This window comes from Antedon mediterranea, chromosome 6 (assembly GCF_964355755.1).
Source record: "Antedon mediterranea chromosome 6, ecAntMedi1.1, whole genome shotgun sequence".
NCBI classification, from domain to species: Eukaryota; Metazoa; Echinodermata; class Crinoidea; order Comatulida; family Antedonidae; genus Antedon; species Antedon mediterranea.
This window is the reverse complement of record NC_092675.1, coordinates 31,285,352-31,301,184: the sequence shown is the minus strand read 5'-3', so window position 1 is coordinate 31,301,184 and position 15,833 is coordinate 31,285,352. Positions and strand designations below refer to the sequence as shown.

Below are 15,833 nucleotides of genomic sequence, written 5' to 3'. Positions count from 1 at the left end.
CTACTACTAAAATATAAATTGTTGAGATTCTTGTATTGTATCGTTGTAGTGGAAAATTCATTCAAATGATATGTACTACTGATGTAATAATACAATGTACACATTATTGGGAGGATTAGTTGGAAATCATATAAAGTGCAAATCATAATTTTAGTAAATCAAGAAGATGCCTAAAGTCATTTTGTTTAATAGTATGGATCACTATTAAGTATCTGATTCCAGTGATAATGGCAGTATAAAAACTCATTTAGTGCATTATAACGAAGACATTAGCGTTCACTCTCTAGACGATAGCAGTTATGCATACTAATAACACACAAATGGTTCTGTACTTTATTTAATGGTGTTACACAGTCAACTCTTTCTAAATCAGAATCAGTAAAAATTGCCTTAAAACTTACATTTTTGCATATTAATTAAAGTCAGTCTAAAGGGTGTCTGGGATTGGACAAGTTGGAAGCCACAGTTCCAGTAAAGTTTTAGAAAATATATTAGGTTTGTTGATATTGGAAAATGATATACCTTCTCTGTTTCAAACTCAAATTCAATAGTTTCAGTCTCCCACTCTTGAAAGTCTGCATCAATGGCGGAGTCACGACTATGATGCGTCACAGACTGCTTCATTCTCCGGTCACCTCCAACCATCTTAGCTCTACAATCAAAATATCAAACATTTTATACAAACATTCAATATGGAACCAGGTGAGTACTTCTTCTGGAACTAATTATTAGAATACAAATACACCAAACCAACAGTGGTGTTTGTAGTCTATGAGTGCTAGCTTACCTGGATAAAACGACAATAGCCCTTTCTCCTCAAAGAGCGTGATATATCTCGAAAAGTAAAACATTTCATTGAACACCCCTCTCCACAAATGGTATAGTCTATGAACTATGATTTCTGATAATACTTACTTTGCTTCTTTTAACTCTTTTGTTGCGTTGCTAAGCTGCCTCTTTATACCATCTGATGACCTTAAGGCTTCAGCATAATCAGCCACTGCAAGATCTCGTTCTTTACGTAGTTTATCGCACATTGCTTTAATACTATCTCGTTCTTTGACCGTCTTTTCCCACTCGCTAAACGCAAAATCACGTTGTTTACTTTTGTTTGTTACGTCCTTTTGTAAGTCATTTCCTTCGCCCTCTAACATCTCAATTCGTTTACGTAGAGCGTCAAGTTCTTGGTTAGCCATGTGGAACTCGGAAAACATATTTTGTTTCTGTTGAACGGCATTGTAGCACCGTTGTTGCATGGCTTCGTAATCTGTGATAGCTTGGATTCTTTCATGTTGCGCAATGTCGCGTTCTTGACTGAATTTGTCACATTCTTCTTGAACTTTTGCTCGATCTTTTTCAATAGATGCAAGTATGTTATTCATCTGTAAACAGTTTGTTTCAAACTTAGATTTTTGATCTTTTATAACTTGTAATTGTCGACCTAATGTCTCATTTGATTGTTTTAGTTGTTTCACTTCAATTTCTTTTTCTTTTAATTTTTTATTGTCTTGTTCAACCTGCTCATGCAGTGAATTGATCTCTCGGTGGACAGTGTCACGCTCTTTCATTACTAGTTTATGTTCAGACACGGCTGCATCACGTTCTTGCGTCATCTTTAAGAGATCTTTACGCGCGTCTTGGAAACGTTTACTGTAATGATCTCGTTCCCGAGTTCGACTCAACAGATCTTTCTCAAGTTTTTGACGGACTTCTAAATCAAAATCTCTGCGTGCAGTTGCGACTTGTTGCTTAACATGTATTAACTCTTTTTCAATGTAATCCCTTTCTGATAAAAGTGATTCATTTCTTTTTTGTAGCTGTGTACAATCTTCGTTCTTTTGTTCTAATATACTTTTATGATAACTAAAATCTGAAATAAGGTCTAAATGTGATTTTCTTAAAGCTTCATAATCTTTTTTTAACGCCTCCCATCTATCTAACGCAGTGTCATACATTTTGTTTAAGACCTCCGACGACCCAGATAAGATTACCTCTCGATTTTGACGACGTAACTCCATAAGTTCTTTGTAATTCTCATCATTATGAAGTTTTAAGTTTTGAAATTCTTTAATTGATTGATTTAATTTGCCTTGTAAATCACTTTTATCAAGTTTTAAAGCTTGTACCTCTTCCTTAATAGTCTCATTGTGTTTCATAACATTGTTATGTTGTTTCCTGTAATAGTCTACTTCTCGCAGCGCTTGATCATAGCTTGATTTCAAATCCTCCAAATCAGACGACAATCTGGGTACGTAACTTGGTGCTTTGCTCCCATTGGGCACCATTCCTTCAAGTCCGTTTGGCATGTTGCCTAGACGTCCCGGGTGATGATATTGAGTAGCCCCTTCCCTTGATCCGTAGTGCATTTGATTTGTAGCTGACTTTCCTTCACCATGTCGCGTTGGGTATCTTGTTGTACCATGTCGTGGACCTGCAATTCATTGAAATATCAAAAAAATTATTATTAATGTAAACCTTTTCCTTTGTTTGCAGCTTTCTTTTGCACACACTATTCCCTAGCTGAACCCAGGTCAGTATTATTCAAGATTAAATGTAGTGGACGGAACAAAATACACAATAGTATATCGCGGAAGTATAATGGGTTTAGATTTCTGTTTAATGAACTATAGACAAACTGACAAACAAACTACTGCAGCATGTAAACAGGAACTTCAATCAATTTGGTAGCATACAGTAGAACTAAAAGTTACCTCTTCCAATAACATACAACGTACTACCTTTTTGTACATTACTATCAATTATTACCATTTCGCAATATTAAACAGGCCTACAATTGGACTCAAAATATAGTTATTGAATAATTTACCATGGTGGCACTAATTCTTCGATGTACATATTGCTGTTGGTTGTGATGAAACATGGAGTATACTTTACTCCATGGATGAAATAAAATAAAATAAATTAAATAAACTAAAATATTCTTCCTAGAATACACAACTGTAGAATAAACCACAGACAAATTAGTATTGTATTTTATATAGCATTCATACTGTATATAGCATTCATACTGTATATAGCATTCATACTGTATATAGCATTCATACTGTATATAGCATTCATATATTCCTACAATAACTAAGTCAAATCAAATGTAGTCTACTAGATCTATTAAGCGGAAGTAGCATGTACATAACTGCACCTCTATGATAGTTTGGTACAATATAGTAGCAGTCCTACCTTTATACAATACCTTGTATGTACACTATTCCTATCACTATAAAACCCTTACCTTTATACAATACCTTGTATGTACACTATTCCTATCACTATAAAACCCTTACCTTTATACAATACCTTGTATGTACACTATTCCTATCACTATGAAACCCTTACCTTTATACAATACCTTGCATGTACACTATTCCTATCACTATAAAACCCTTACACTTACAGACAACCAAACAATTAATGCAACGGAGGTTAATTTATACAATTAATTATTCAAGAACTGAAGGAGAATCATCTGTTAGATAAGTTTAACAATAAATCACATTCAATCAATATGTCAAAGGTCAACTATTGTGTCAATAGAAAAACAATTTAATGTATGCAACAAACATTTATATGATAAAATGATTATGTCAATAAAAGTGAATAATACTGATAAATAAAATGTTAATGTATTCAAAAATTATAGTTTATGATTACAATTACAATAGTCATAAGCAGGAAAAATAAAATGAGGACAGGAGGATGGACAAGTAACATACTCTTAAATTTGGAATCATTTAATGAATCTTTGTAGTATTCTATGAAGTAAAATGGCTTGTAGTTATAAAAAAACAGTTTGAGCTGTGCAGTGGACATCTTAGCTTGTGACATCATTCTAGTAGACTCCCTTCTAGATGTCTCCGTAGCTTCTGTCCCAATGTTTAGTCGGTTTCTACACAAGTTAGAAGACGCTTTTGATTCCATCTCCCTATTCATCATCTCACACAGATCAGTATTATAGTGTTAAGAAATATACTTTCATGTATTTAAAATACAATACTATATTATTATATTTAATGTTATTGTATGATTTTACAAATAAGTATTCATTTTTGTACAGTATTTATCACATAGTCCTGCTGTGAGTATTCATCACATAGTCCTGTAAGTTTATAATCAATAAAATATAATAGTAACAATAGAAAATAACAATTTAAAGTTACACTGTAAGCATATCGAGAAATGTTTAATTTAAGAAACCTCAATTACATAAAAGCCAATCTTTAATTTTAAAACAAAATCTAAATGATAGAATAAATGATATACAGAGAACAGCAAGCCAATTATTTTCATAATCAATGTATTAATTAACTTGGGACTAACATTTTCTGTAACTCAAACTATACCATACTTAAGTCAATAACACAAACTCTTGAATTTATGGTTTTTAATTAAATGGACTACAAATCTAAGATGGCTAAAAGGCACTTTGAGCGGCATAACGGTTCTGTACTTAAAGGCAAACATACAGGCTAATATAAAGACAAACATTGCGATTGATTACTATTTGTTTTAGAGTTAATAATGAAATATAAGATACCTTGATGGAATGGAAGTGCTATACCTTGATGCAGTGGAGGTACTGCTATACCATGTCTTGTACGAAACATTTCACAAAATTATTCCACCAATCACTAAACTAATTGATAAATCCTTGACGCTGTATTTCTTCAAAACAATCGATTCCAACATTCGTGCAAAACAAATTAATTTTCACATTGTGAAATCACTTATTCTGGCTATGATACACATGCATTGTTAATTCCACATATTTAATTGTTTTTCAATAATTGCTTTGCTTCAAAAGTAAAGACATGACCTGCATATTTATTACAAAGTATTCAAATTGCAAATAAAATCAATTATGAATTCTAAACTTCCTTTCACACACAAGTATACATGTGTGCAATATTCAACGTCTGAATTTGAAATGCAGATTTACTTTTTGTCTGTATTGATATGTATCAGACAAAGAACTTTTAGATAACCAATGCCTGAATCAACTACCTCATTTACATATTTAAAATTCATATTTATTCATCTGGGAGGTCATTATCAGTTGGTGTTGCACGACTTCATCACTTTATGACGAGTGAAAATTGCATGATGTGGAGACGGACGAACAAAAGCCATGACAAAATAATTACCTAGGTTAATAATGCAACATTCACTACTGTCCTTTTTTATTTTTAAAACATAATTTACTTGCTGGTACTAACGCTAAAAACATGATAAATTTTGAATACATAAATTTTGATTAGCAATCACTATTATTTATATCCAACAAAAGGAACAACCATCAGTTGTATACAACTCAACATTTTCATTCATTACTCATTCGATTCTTTTCTTTATGTAATTTCCCAAATAATTATACAAATTTAACTAGTATGATTGTTAAACTCTTTCTAAACATTTCTAGCATTAGATGTAATTGAAAGTGATTTCATTTTTTGAGTAGTAATGTGTCTACTCCTAGTATCCTAATAAAGTATATAAATACTTGAGGTAAAGTGATGCTATATCAAAATTTACTAATGGAATCACCTAAAATATTAAATTAACAGAACAAAAATGTTATAAAAAGATAACAACTTGCCATCATAATCGCGTTCATATGCATTTCTCCAAGAAGTAGTAAGGTGTGCCATTTTGTAAAGGTGTTCTAAGTCTGCTGCCAGGTAAACTGAGCTACTAGCCTTATGACCTAAACCTTCCTGGAGCTAACCCACTTCCTGCTTTTTGCTAAAGGCTTTTAATACTCAATCCATCCAATATCAAGATCAATATCAAATGGTTAAATTCTATATCCTTAAGCTGAGCCAAGAATAAGATAATAAAAAGTTTGCAATAAATAGTAATTACGAAATATAGAATCAAACAGAAAAGTAGTTAAATGTTATTGGTTTTATTTACGACACATAATCTGCCTGCTAAACATTCATGTGATTATTGGCTACCAATTGCTACCCTTAAATTACAAAAACCTAATAAATGTTTTAGAAAATTAATTGCCAAAACAGAAATGTAAGGATATGAAACGCCTTCCTCCTTCTCCTTGAGTGGCATCATCATCATCGTTGACATCATTGTCAAATTTCCCGATGGAAATATGTCGGATTGTCTTCAACAATCGCAATAATATATTGACGACAGTATCAAAATGTGAACTTTCATACATAAAATTTGTAATTTGTCTTGAAGACAACCTTTAATATACACCAATGGTTCATACCATTTTCCAATAAGGGGGTTCTTACAATATACCTCAGCGAATCCATAGTGGTTTGTACCATTGGAAATAGGGGGGGGGGGGGGGAAATCAATATTTAATATTAGTCAAGTTGTAGCTATTCAAACACTGATCAATTAGTGCAGATGCGAGTATTCAATAAATTAAACAATATCACAGCAACAAGATTCTGTTGAAAGTAGTCTAGCAGTTAGCAAGATGGATTGTCACAATAAATGTCACAGATTATTAAGCTCTTAACATAAATTAAATATTCATAAAATCTTTAATAACTTCACAGTTTAAGTTCCAGGATGTTGATAATAAAAAATAAATTCTAAAAGCATTCCATATAATGAATGACTATCCAATAAGCAACTATGTCTGTGTTTGTACACACATAGAATGCATCAACGTAATACAAATACGGCAATACATGTAAACGTTTTGCCGTCTCATGGAATGGTGAGGTATGTATAGGGGTTGCTTTCCACCTGACGGCATGGACGATACCACTGACTTGGAGGGGAATATTAAGATTATTTTTACTTTTCGATATGTTCTCCCCTCAAAGGGGAAAAGGTCAATGTCAGTTTATCTAGGTTTAAGCTAGTCACGTAAACAAATAATCACAAATTTTTTCCATTAAAAATAAAGTTATTTTATTTAAAAATGTATTCTGATTTATGTTGTTTTTTTAAATTTCTAATTATTATTTTTACAATCCTTCTTTATCACCTGAACTTCATTGACGCCTAGTTAACAATCTAGTAATTAAATAAAACCATGTACAGTAACCTACCTACAGTTCCCACACCCTTCCCTCCCAATTTAATTCTTTAGCTACTCCTGGCAAACATAAATCCAATTTTATCTTGCATAGTGTGAAATTTCAAATTCGAATGAAAATAATCATCAAAAATAAAAAATATCTGTGTGAAAATCAAAGATGTTTTATTGTTAATTTTTGAAGAATGTATTATCTTTACGTTGTTTAACGATTAATTATTATATTTCAGTAACTTTATTATTCATTTTTTGCTATGTCCTCCTTCCAATTTCAATCAATCTTAAATGGTTCTTTGCATGGAATAAAGTCATTATCGTTAATGTGAACAAGAATAACAGAGAAATAATACAAGAAATACGAGCTGCACCTAATGGTTATAAGGAAACCATTGATATTATTTATTACACTATAACAACTGTAAATGGAAATGTAGAATAAGATATATGGAATGATGATTGATAATGATCAATTCTGAAAATGCAATTCATTTCAATCATTAGTCAATGTAAAAACAATTCACAATAAAATGCCATCATTTATTTTGTATTATTCCTTTTGAAAAAGCCATTTTATGGAAACTTCCACAAAATCACAACCTACTTTTTTTACCTATTGGAATAAGGCTAGACCTTCTATAGAAACTGATCGAAACATAGAATAAATTGAGTCTCTGTACTTAATGTCACACTTTTGGACCTATTGACCCAGGCTAGACATTCTATGGAAACTGACAGAGACATGGAATAAGTTCACAATGCTTAATAAATGAATTAAAATCATCCGTCTATTGAACAATTATAAAACGGATCAGTAGCATCCATTACATTATTTAATTATTAGAAACAACAAAAACAAATTGAATTAATTTAAATGAAATTGAATATTATTGACCAAATTAATAGCAAGCAGAAGGAAATCACTGCAGAATTTTGAGAGAATGTTTTATGAACTTAGGAGTTAATATTGAAATGTTTATTTTTTTCAAATTACAGATAAAAGTAAAGCAGACAATGCTTGTATCTTTGCTTGATGATGCCATTATGATGATAAAAGTAAAGCAGACAATGCTTGTATCTTTGCTTGATGATGCCATTATGATGATAAAAGTAAAGCAGACAATGCTTGTATCTTTGCTTGATGATGCCATTATGATGATAAAAGTAAAGCAGACAATGCTTGTATCTTTGCTTGATGATGCCATTATGATGATAAAAGTAAAGCAGACAATTTTTCTGCTTGTATCTTTGCTTGATGATGCCATTATGATGATAAAAGTAAAGCAGACAATTTTTCTGCTTGTATCTTTGCTTGATGATGCCATTATGATGATAAAAGTAAAGCAGACAATTTTTCTGCTTGTATCTTTGCTTGATGATGCCATTATTTACAAAAAGTTTACACTGCACAGCATTTATATATTTTGAAGAAAAGAAAGGTGGGTAGTATGAAAATACTACTAATCGATAAAAATGAGATTTTATTAAATATTTTACAATTAGTCTCAATGATAGACTACTGTATCAGTGAACATTTTTGCCAGCATTACCAAATACTACAGAAAACTTCAATTAAATTTTCCACAAACAAATGTTCAAATGCCATTAATCGAAGTAAGTCTCATAATTCTTAAGCAGTTATAAAATGCTTCAATAATTAAATGTATTACTTGGCTTTTCATAATTCATCAAATCACAAACTCCTCAATAATTCAGTCGCCATAAGAAAAAATGTTGACGGCATTAATTTATCCATTCTCATTAAATTTACTCGTTATGGAAAACTTCTAATTTTGTTTTCTTCTGGGAAAACTCTTTTAATCATTCTGTAAGTCTCTTATCCCCCAGCTTATCTGTAATGCTAAACTTGCTAATGCAGCAACATCCAATGGGAGATGATTAACGCAGGTGCTTAGATAGTAAAAATCAATAATAATAATTAATGCTATAGGGCAAAGATGAGTCAATGATGATGGTTTGGTTACCACCTCACAGTCTATGTTAAAGGCTATTAGTCCTAGCAAGATAATGTTTCAACACATTACCTACTTGCCCTACTACTAGTACTTTAAATTACTGTACATGACCAGGTATAGTCCCAGGGAGCTTACTGTAGATACAAAATGTTAAAAACTTGGTGGAAGGGTGGAACTATACACTGATATTGAATTTGATATAGCATCACTGTCAACTAAATATATATTTTACTTTATCAATCTATACTAATCTGATTGCTATTGTATTTTATTCAATTAATAGCTAGGCCTAGCCTACAGTACTACAGTACTATACAAATGTTTCTTTATGTTTTATTTATTTACATCGTTTACATTTCCTGTACATAATTTTTAATACCGGTTGTACAGTAGCTACTGTATTTAATGTTGGTAAATCTTGCTGGTAAAAACCAGTCAAGGGAACATGAACACCATTAGTATGGTATTTTAATGAATACGAATGTCATGAATAATTTATATTTTACAATAAATACTTTCTAAAACCAATTCCAATAACTTTAAATATAATAAACATAAATACAATAAATTAATGGTCTTATGTTCTGATATTTAAATTTCTGTACTTATTAGTTAAAAGCAGAAATTCTTTAATTTGAAATTTAATTAATTTGCAGTTCAACATCCTTGACAAGAGTTTGAACACTATAGTTCCTAGACCCTGAACCACACCTTCTAATGAGTAATTCTGATTAATATAATAATCTCTCATTTGGACTTTATCCAAACTTGACATTACCTATAGTAGAGCAGTTAATGACATGAGCTGTGCATTTTATTACCAAAGCATGAAACTTGGCACAAAGTTTCTATAATGTATATAAATTCAAAATATCGGGGGGTGCCAAGTGTCCAACGTCCGGTATGGCGGCCATCTTGATTTCAAAATGGCCACCATAAAAACAAAAAATGTTCATATCTTGGCAACTATACCCATTAGAGACTTAATTCTGGTCTCAAATTGTTCACAAACTATATATTTCTATTTACTCTAATGAAAATTTTCGTCCAAAAATGACCGGAAATGACGTTTCTTTCAGTTTGACCTTTGACCTCGTATTTGTATATCTCTGTAACTACTGGTCATTTTCAATCGATTTTGGTGTCATTTTGTTCAGAATAAATACATTTATATTTGTAGTAATGAAACATTTTTACATAAAATGACCAGAAATACAATTTATGACTTTTGACATTTAATTATTGATTTTTAATTATGTGAATATACTGTATGTGGTTTTTGGTGGTCTTAAATGCACCTAATTTTGAACTTTGACCTGATAGGCGTAATTATATTAAATGATTAATGTACTTAAATTGTATATTGTACATAGAATTGGTAAATATTGTGCTTGGTGGTACCATTATTAGTTCAACGATGTTGGCACCTTCTGATTCGCTAAAAGTTTTAATAGTTTGACAGAGGAAATAACATACATGTTATGGAATACCGTCAAACCTCGAAAAGGTGATAGTATGAGCTTCTTTTCGAGATAGACTGTATTTGAATGTCAAATGAATAGTATGATGATCGTGTTTATATCAATATATTATTAATGACCTTACAAAGAACCCTTTATATTTCAACAATCAAGCCTCAGTTATTCTACAATTTATTGTTTTCCAAGTGGCTGGTAGGCCTATTTTGATTGCATCTTCTTTTTGTAGGCCTATGCTTCCTCGGTAATATGGTCCTACCCCTCCTTCTTTGTCTGTAGATGGTCTTATACCCCATTCTTTGTCTGTGGATGGTCTTATACCCCCCTTCCTTGTCTGTGGATAGTCTTATACCCGCTTCTTTGTCTGTGGATGGTCTTATACCCGCTTCTTTGTCTGTGGATGGTCTTATACCCCCCTTCTTTGTCTGTGGATGGTCTTATACCCGCTTCTTTGTCTGTGGATGATCTTACACCCCTTTCTTTGTATGTAGATGGTCTTACACCCCTTCTTTGTCTGTGGATGGTCCTACACTCCCTTCTTTGTATGTGGATGGTCCTACACCCCCTTCTTTGTCTGTGGATAGTCCTACACCCCCTTCGTTGTCTATGGATGGTCTTATACCCCCTTCTTTGTCTGTGGATGGTCGTGAACCCCTTTCTTTGTCTGTGGACGGTCTTATACCCCCTTTTTTGTCTGTTGATGGTATTAAACCCCTTTCTTTGTCTGTTGATGGTATTACACCCCTTTCTTTGTTTGTAGATGGTCTTACACCCCTTCTTTGTCTGTGGATGGTCTTACACCTCCTTCTTTCTCTGTAGATGGTCTTATACCCCCTTCTTTGTCTGTGGATGGTCTTATACCCCCTTCTTTGTCTGTAGATGGTCTTATAATCCCTTTTTTGTGTGTGGATGGTCTTACACCCCCTTCTTTGTCTGTGGGTGGTCTTACATCCCCTTCTTTGTCTGTGGATTGTCCGACACCCCCTTCTTTGTCTGTGGATGGTCCTACATCACCTTCTTTGTCTGTGGATGGTCTTATACCCCCTTCTTTGTCTGTAAGTGGTCCTATACCCTTTCTTTGTCAGTGGGTGGTCTTACACCCCCTTCTTTGTCTGTGGACGGTCCTACACCCCCTTCTTTGTCTGTGGACGGTATTACACCCCTTTCTTTGTCTGTTGATGGTATTACACCCCTTTTTTTGTGTGTGGATGGTCTTACACCCCTTTCTTTCTGTGTGGATGGTCTTACACCCCTTCTTTGTCTGTGGATGGTCTTACACCCCTTCTTTCTCTGTGGATGGCCTTACACCCCTTTCTTTGTCTGTGGACGGTCCTACACCCCTTTCTTCTTTGTCTGTAGATGGTCTTACACCCCCTTCTTTGTCTGTGGATGGTCCTACACCCCCTTCTTTGTCTGTAGATGGCCTTACACCCCTTTCTTTGTGTATGGATGGTCTTATACCCCCTTCTTTGTCTGTGGATGGTCTTACACCCCCTTCTTTGTCTGTGGATGGTCTTACACCCCTTCTTTGTCTGTGGATAGTCTTATACCCCCTTCTTTGTCTGTGGATGGTCTTATACCCCCTTCTTTGTCTGTGATGGTCTTATACCCCCTTCTTTGTCTGTGGATGGTCTTACATCCCCTTCTTTGTCTGGACCCACTACTTTGATTGATTAAATCAGACATTGTTTCTTGTATGATTAGGAGACCAAGACCTTCAAAGTGAAAGTTCACAAGTGGATGCCTAAAAAGGTCTTGTACAGAACAGTATATTGTAGGTCCATGTCACTAATTTGAGAATTACTTGAATAATTATATTGAGATGTCTTTTACGAATTGATTTGGTTCGGATTTTGCTAAAAAATCAATGAGTAGAGAAAATCGAGGAAAAGGATACAGATGGTTTACAGCAAAGGCCCATTACCATAAAAATGGAGTACATTTTTTTAGATGCAACGAAAATGAACAAGAATTATCTGAGTTTCTGACTAATGAAAGTAGGTCTACTGCACAAATGCAGGATAAGTTTGTAGTAAGTTTGAAAGACGGTATTCTCTTAACTCATGAAAATGAAAACTTTCCGAACTTGTCTCATATGCAACATCAAAGAGGCCAACGAAAGAATGCTACTTTACATCAAAAATATTTCCAAATGGCATCTAACAATTCAATTCAACTTTTATTTCAGACAATTGTCCATATGGTATAATACATTGCAAAAAAAAAAGATGATGGAGAGAGGACCAAAACTTTTATCTAACGATTGACACATCACAGTTTAGCAAACAAGTCGGCATAGTTGAGCTCAGTGATTGCTGTTTCTCAGTGATCTGTCATACTTTACGCCTATCCTATCACATCAAAAGTCAAAAATTCAGAATAATAATTCCTGCTCATTTTTGCAGTGTCATTTATTTCGTTAAAAAAAAAATTAGGTGCATTTATACCAATGTAAACCACATACAGTATGTTCACATATTATATATGTCAAAGGTTATAAATTGTATTTCCAGTCATTTTATGTGAAAATGTTTCATTACTACAAATATAAATGTCTCTATTCTGAACAAAATGACACCAAAATCGATTGAAAATGATCAGTAGTTACTGAGATATACAGATAAGAGGTCAAAGGTCAAACTGGGAGAAACGTCATTTCCGGTCATTTTTTGACGAAACTTTTCATTAGAGCAAATAGAAATATGTGGTTTGTGAACAATTTAACACCAGAATCAAGTCTCTACTGTTTATAGTTGCCAAGATATGAAGACTTTTTGTTTTTATGGTGGCCATTTTGAAATCAAGATGGCCGCCATACCGGACGTTGGACACTTGGCACCCCCCGATATTTTTAATCTATATACATCAAAGAAACTTTGTGGCAAGTTTCATGCTTTGGTAATAAAGTGCACAACTTGGCTATTTTTATGGCACTAACTGCTCTACTACTAGTACTGTAGTAGCTTACAACTACCATCACGCCTGTACACGGAATAACCTCCATCTTTTACAGCAATGCAACATTTTGCATTTTAACATGATGTTTATCAATATAATGCATTACAAAGGAAACTAGAATCATACAAGTTGCTATAGATGAAAACCATACTATTTATCATTGAAACGACTTGGATTAAGAATCTTAAAAACAGTTTCATTGAAAGAGATAATTTTGATTTCTAATTTAACGTTTTCAGAGAAAATTAATTAGCCAAACTTTGATTTTGAATTTCAATTATTAGCTATCAATAATAGATATTAAATATCAAATTGATTGATGCTAGATTATGTGATATGAATCATTCTGATCAAACAGACCACTCCTTGAAAACTAAACTAAAGAGGGCAACATTTTACTTTAATAACATAAAGTTTATTGATAAATTATAGAGGGCAGTGTTGATTTGATATCAAAGATTGAAGGGTTCAAATAATACAATGAAAAAGAAGGATGGTTGATTGGGTCAACAGAAAGACCTGTAGGCATGAGTAATATCAACATACAACACTGCCCAGTTTTACTAAAGAAAAATAGATTAAGTCATAAGCATGTTTTCAACAGAATACTGATTTATTTATTTATTTCAGCATGATTATTCATGAAAAGGGCGCTAGAAATGTGGTATATTATTATTTTATTTTCTTTCTTATTTTGTTATCAATATTTTTTAATTTTCAATTCTCAAAAGATGACACCCTAATGATTGAAACTACTAACTAAAGAACACAAGAGACTGAAAGCAATCTATTTCAGCTTAAATAGTGACTGAGTGTAATGATGAATAAAACACATGGATATTGACAAAGTTACTAGTAAATTTGTAAATAATAATAAAGAAACTTTACTGTTGATTAAATTAAATCTACCATATTTAAAACTTAGTTATTAAACCATTATATATTATTTATTAAACAATTATACTAATTATACCCATATACCAAATTAAAAGAAAATGAAGGACGGTCAAAAAATGAAGGAAGGTCAAAAAATGAAAAAAATTAAGGACGGTCAACAGCATTACACAATTACTGTATTCTATCTAGTTTTCAATAAATCAAATTAAATCAAATTAAATCAAATTATAATTTATTTGTTTCACACTCTTTTCGTAAACCAAACTAGCAGCTTCTTGTACAATTGTATATATTCAGTTCATATTCATAATAATGTTATGCCAAATTGAAATACTACAAAACAAGGAATTGTTTATGAATATTCAATAGGTAGCTAGATAATAATCTCAAGAGAGCTTTTAATGAATCAGTCAATAACATTAAGAATATCTAGTTAAGTACTGACTTACAATGATTCTAATAACCTGGTGGACTCAGTCCACACTATTACTGTATGCTTAGTTTGATATTTCATTACAACATTTCAGGTAAACTAAATATCATCAGAATGCAAGATACAACTTTCAACTATTTTGCATACATATTAGAAATATGTAAATTCTTTTCTTAACAGTACTATTATGGATAAATGTGATATTCATTTTTACTTCTGATCATTGAGAATATTATATGCACAAGTATTAAAATGAAATAAAAAATTAGTATTTTAATCTGGTATGATTGTTTAAATAAAGTATGATGTTTTAAAATTATATAGTCTTTCCAAGCAAATAGTAAAAAGAATGAACTTTTTATATATTTATTTATATATATTTTAACATCTGCATTATTATAAACAATAAATTTGATAATTTACCAATAGATATTATCTCAGGACTAAGACAATTTCATAATTAATTTATACTAAAATAATATTGAAGTGTAGTAACTCACCTGAGTTTTTTTCAGGCTCCACATCTGACTCTGAAGTACAAGAGGAGAGAAGTGATTGTGAAGAACCTGCAAAAAATGACCAATATAACGTTATTACTAATGAACTATGGGATGCACAAGTAACATTACGCTAATAAGCCTATTGACTTACCGCTCAACTGTGGGACAGACAAGCTACATTACGCTAATAAGCCCCTCCAGCATTTATCATCTAATGAATTGGCTTCTTAGAATGATGATAGAGGGCGGTATGTCATCAAATCCTATTAGATCGGTATTGTGCATTACAATATTGTTTCTTCTTTATACTTGAACATTTATATTCAAACAACAAAACATGATGATTTCAAACGACCTTTTTGCGTAGTAATGTTTTTTCAGCTGGTGTAATAGGTCAAGGTGGTCTATTTTTTACCGGAGTCATTTATATAATTTATGTGTTTCAGTTGTAATTATAATAATTCAAAAATAAACATTCGTCTCAAAACAATAAAATACACAAACATAATACATAACAGCCAGAACATGAGGCAGGGCACCCCAAAAGGTGAACTAAATCAC

The 15,833-nt window shown here is 32.3% G+C and overlaps 1 protein-coding gene across 2 annotated transcripts in view; it reads right to left on the bottom strand.

Annotated features, from left to right (window-relative positions):
- LOC140052404 (disks large homolog 5-like) overlaps positions 1 to 15,833 on the bottom strand; it is a 40,470-nt gene that overhangs the window by 10,639 nt on the left and 13,998 nt on the right. Inside the window, exons 2-4 of one of the 2 annotated variants that reach the window (XM_072098014.1) lie at positions 15,273 to 15,338; positions 916 to 2,431; positions 523 to 652 (exon numbers count right to left, since the gene is read on the bottom strand). In XM_072098014.1, coding sequence (XP_071954115.1) covers positions 523 to 652; positions 916 to 2,431; positions 15,273 to 15,338 — 1,712 coding nt within the window. Of the gene's footprint in view, positions 1 to 522; positions 653 to 915; positions 2,432 to 5,611; positions 6,031 to 15,272; positions 15,339 to 15,833 lie in introns of those variants that run through there. The other variant, XM_072098015.1, reaches the window with a different exon arrangement.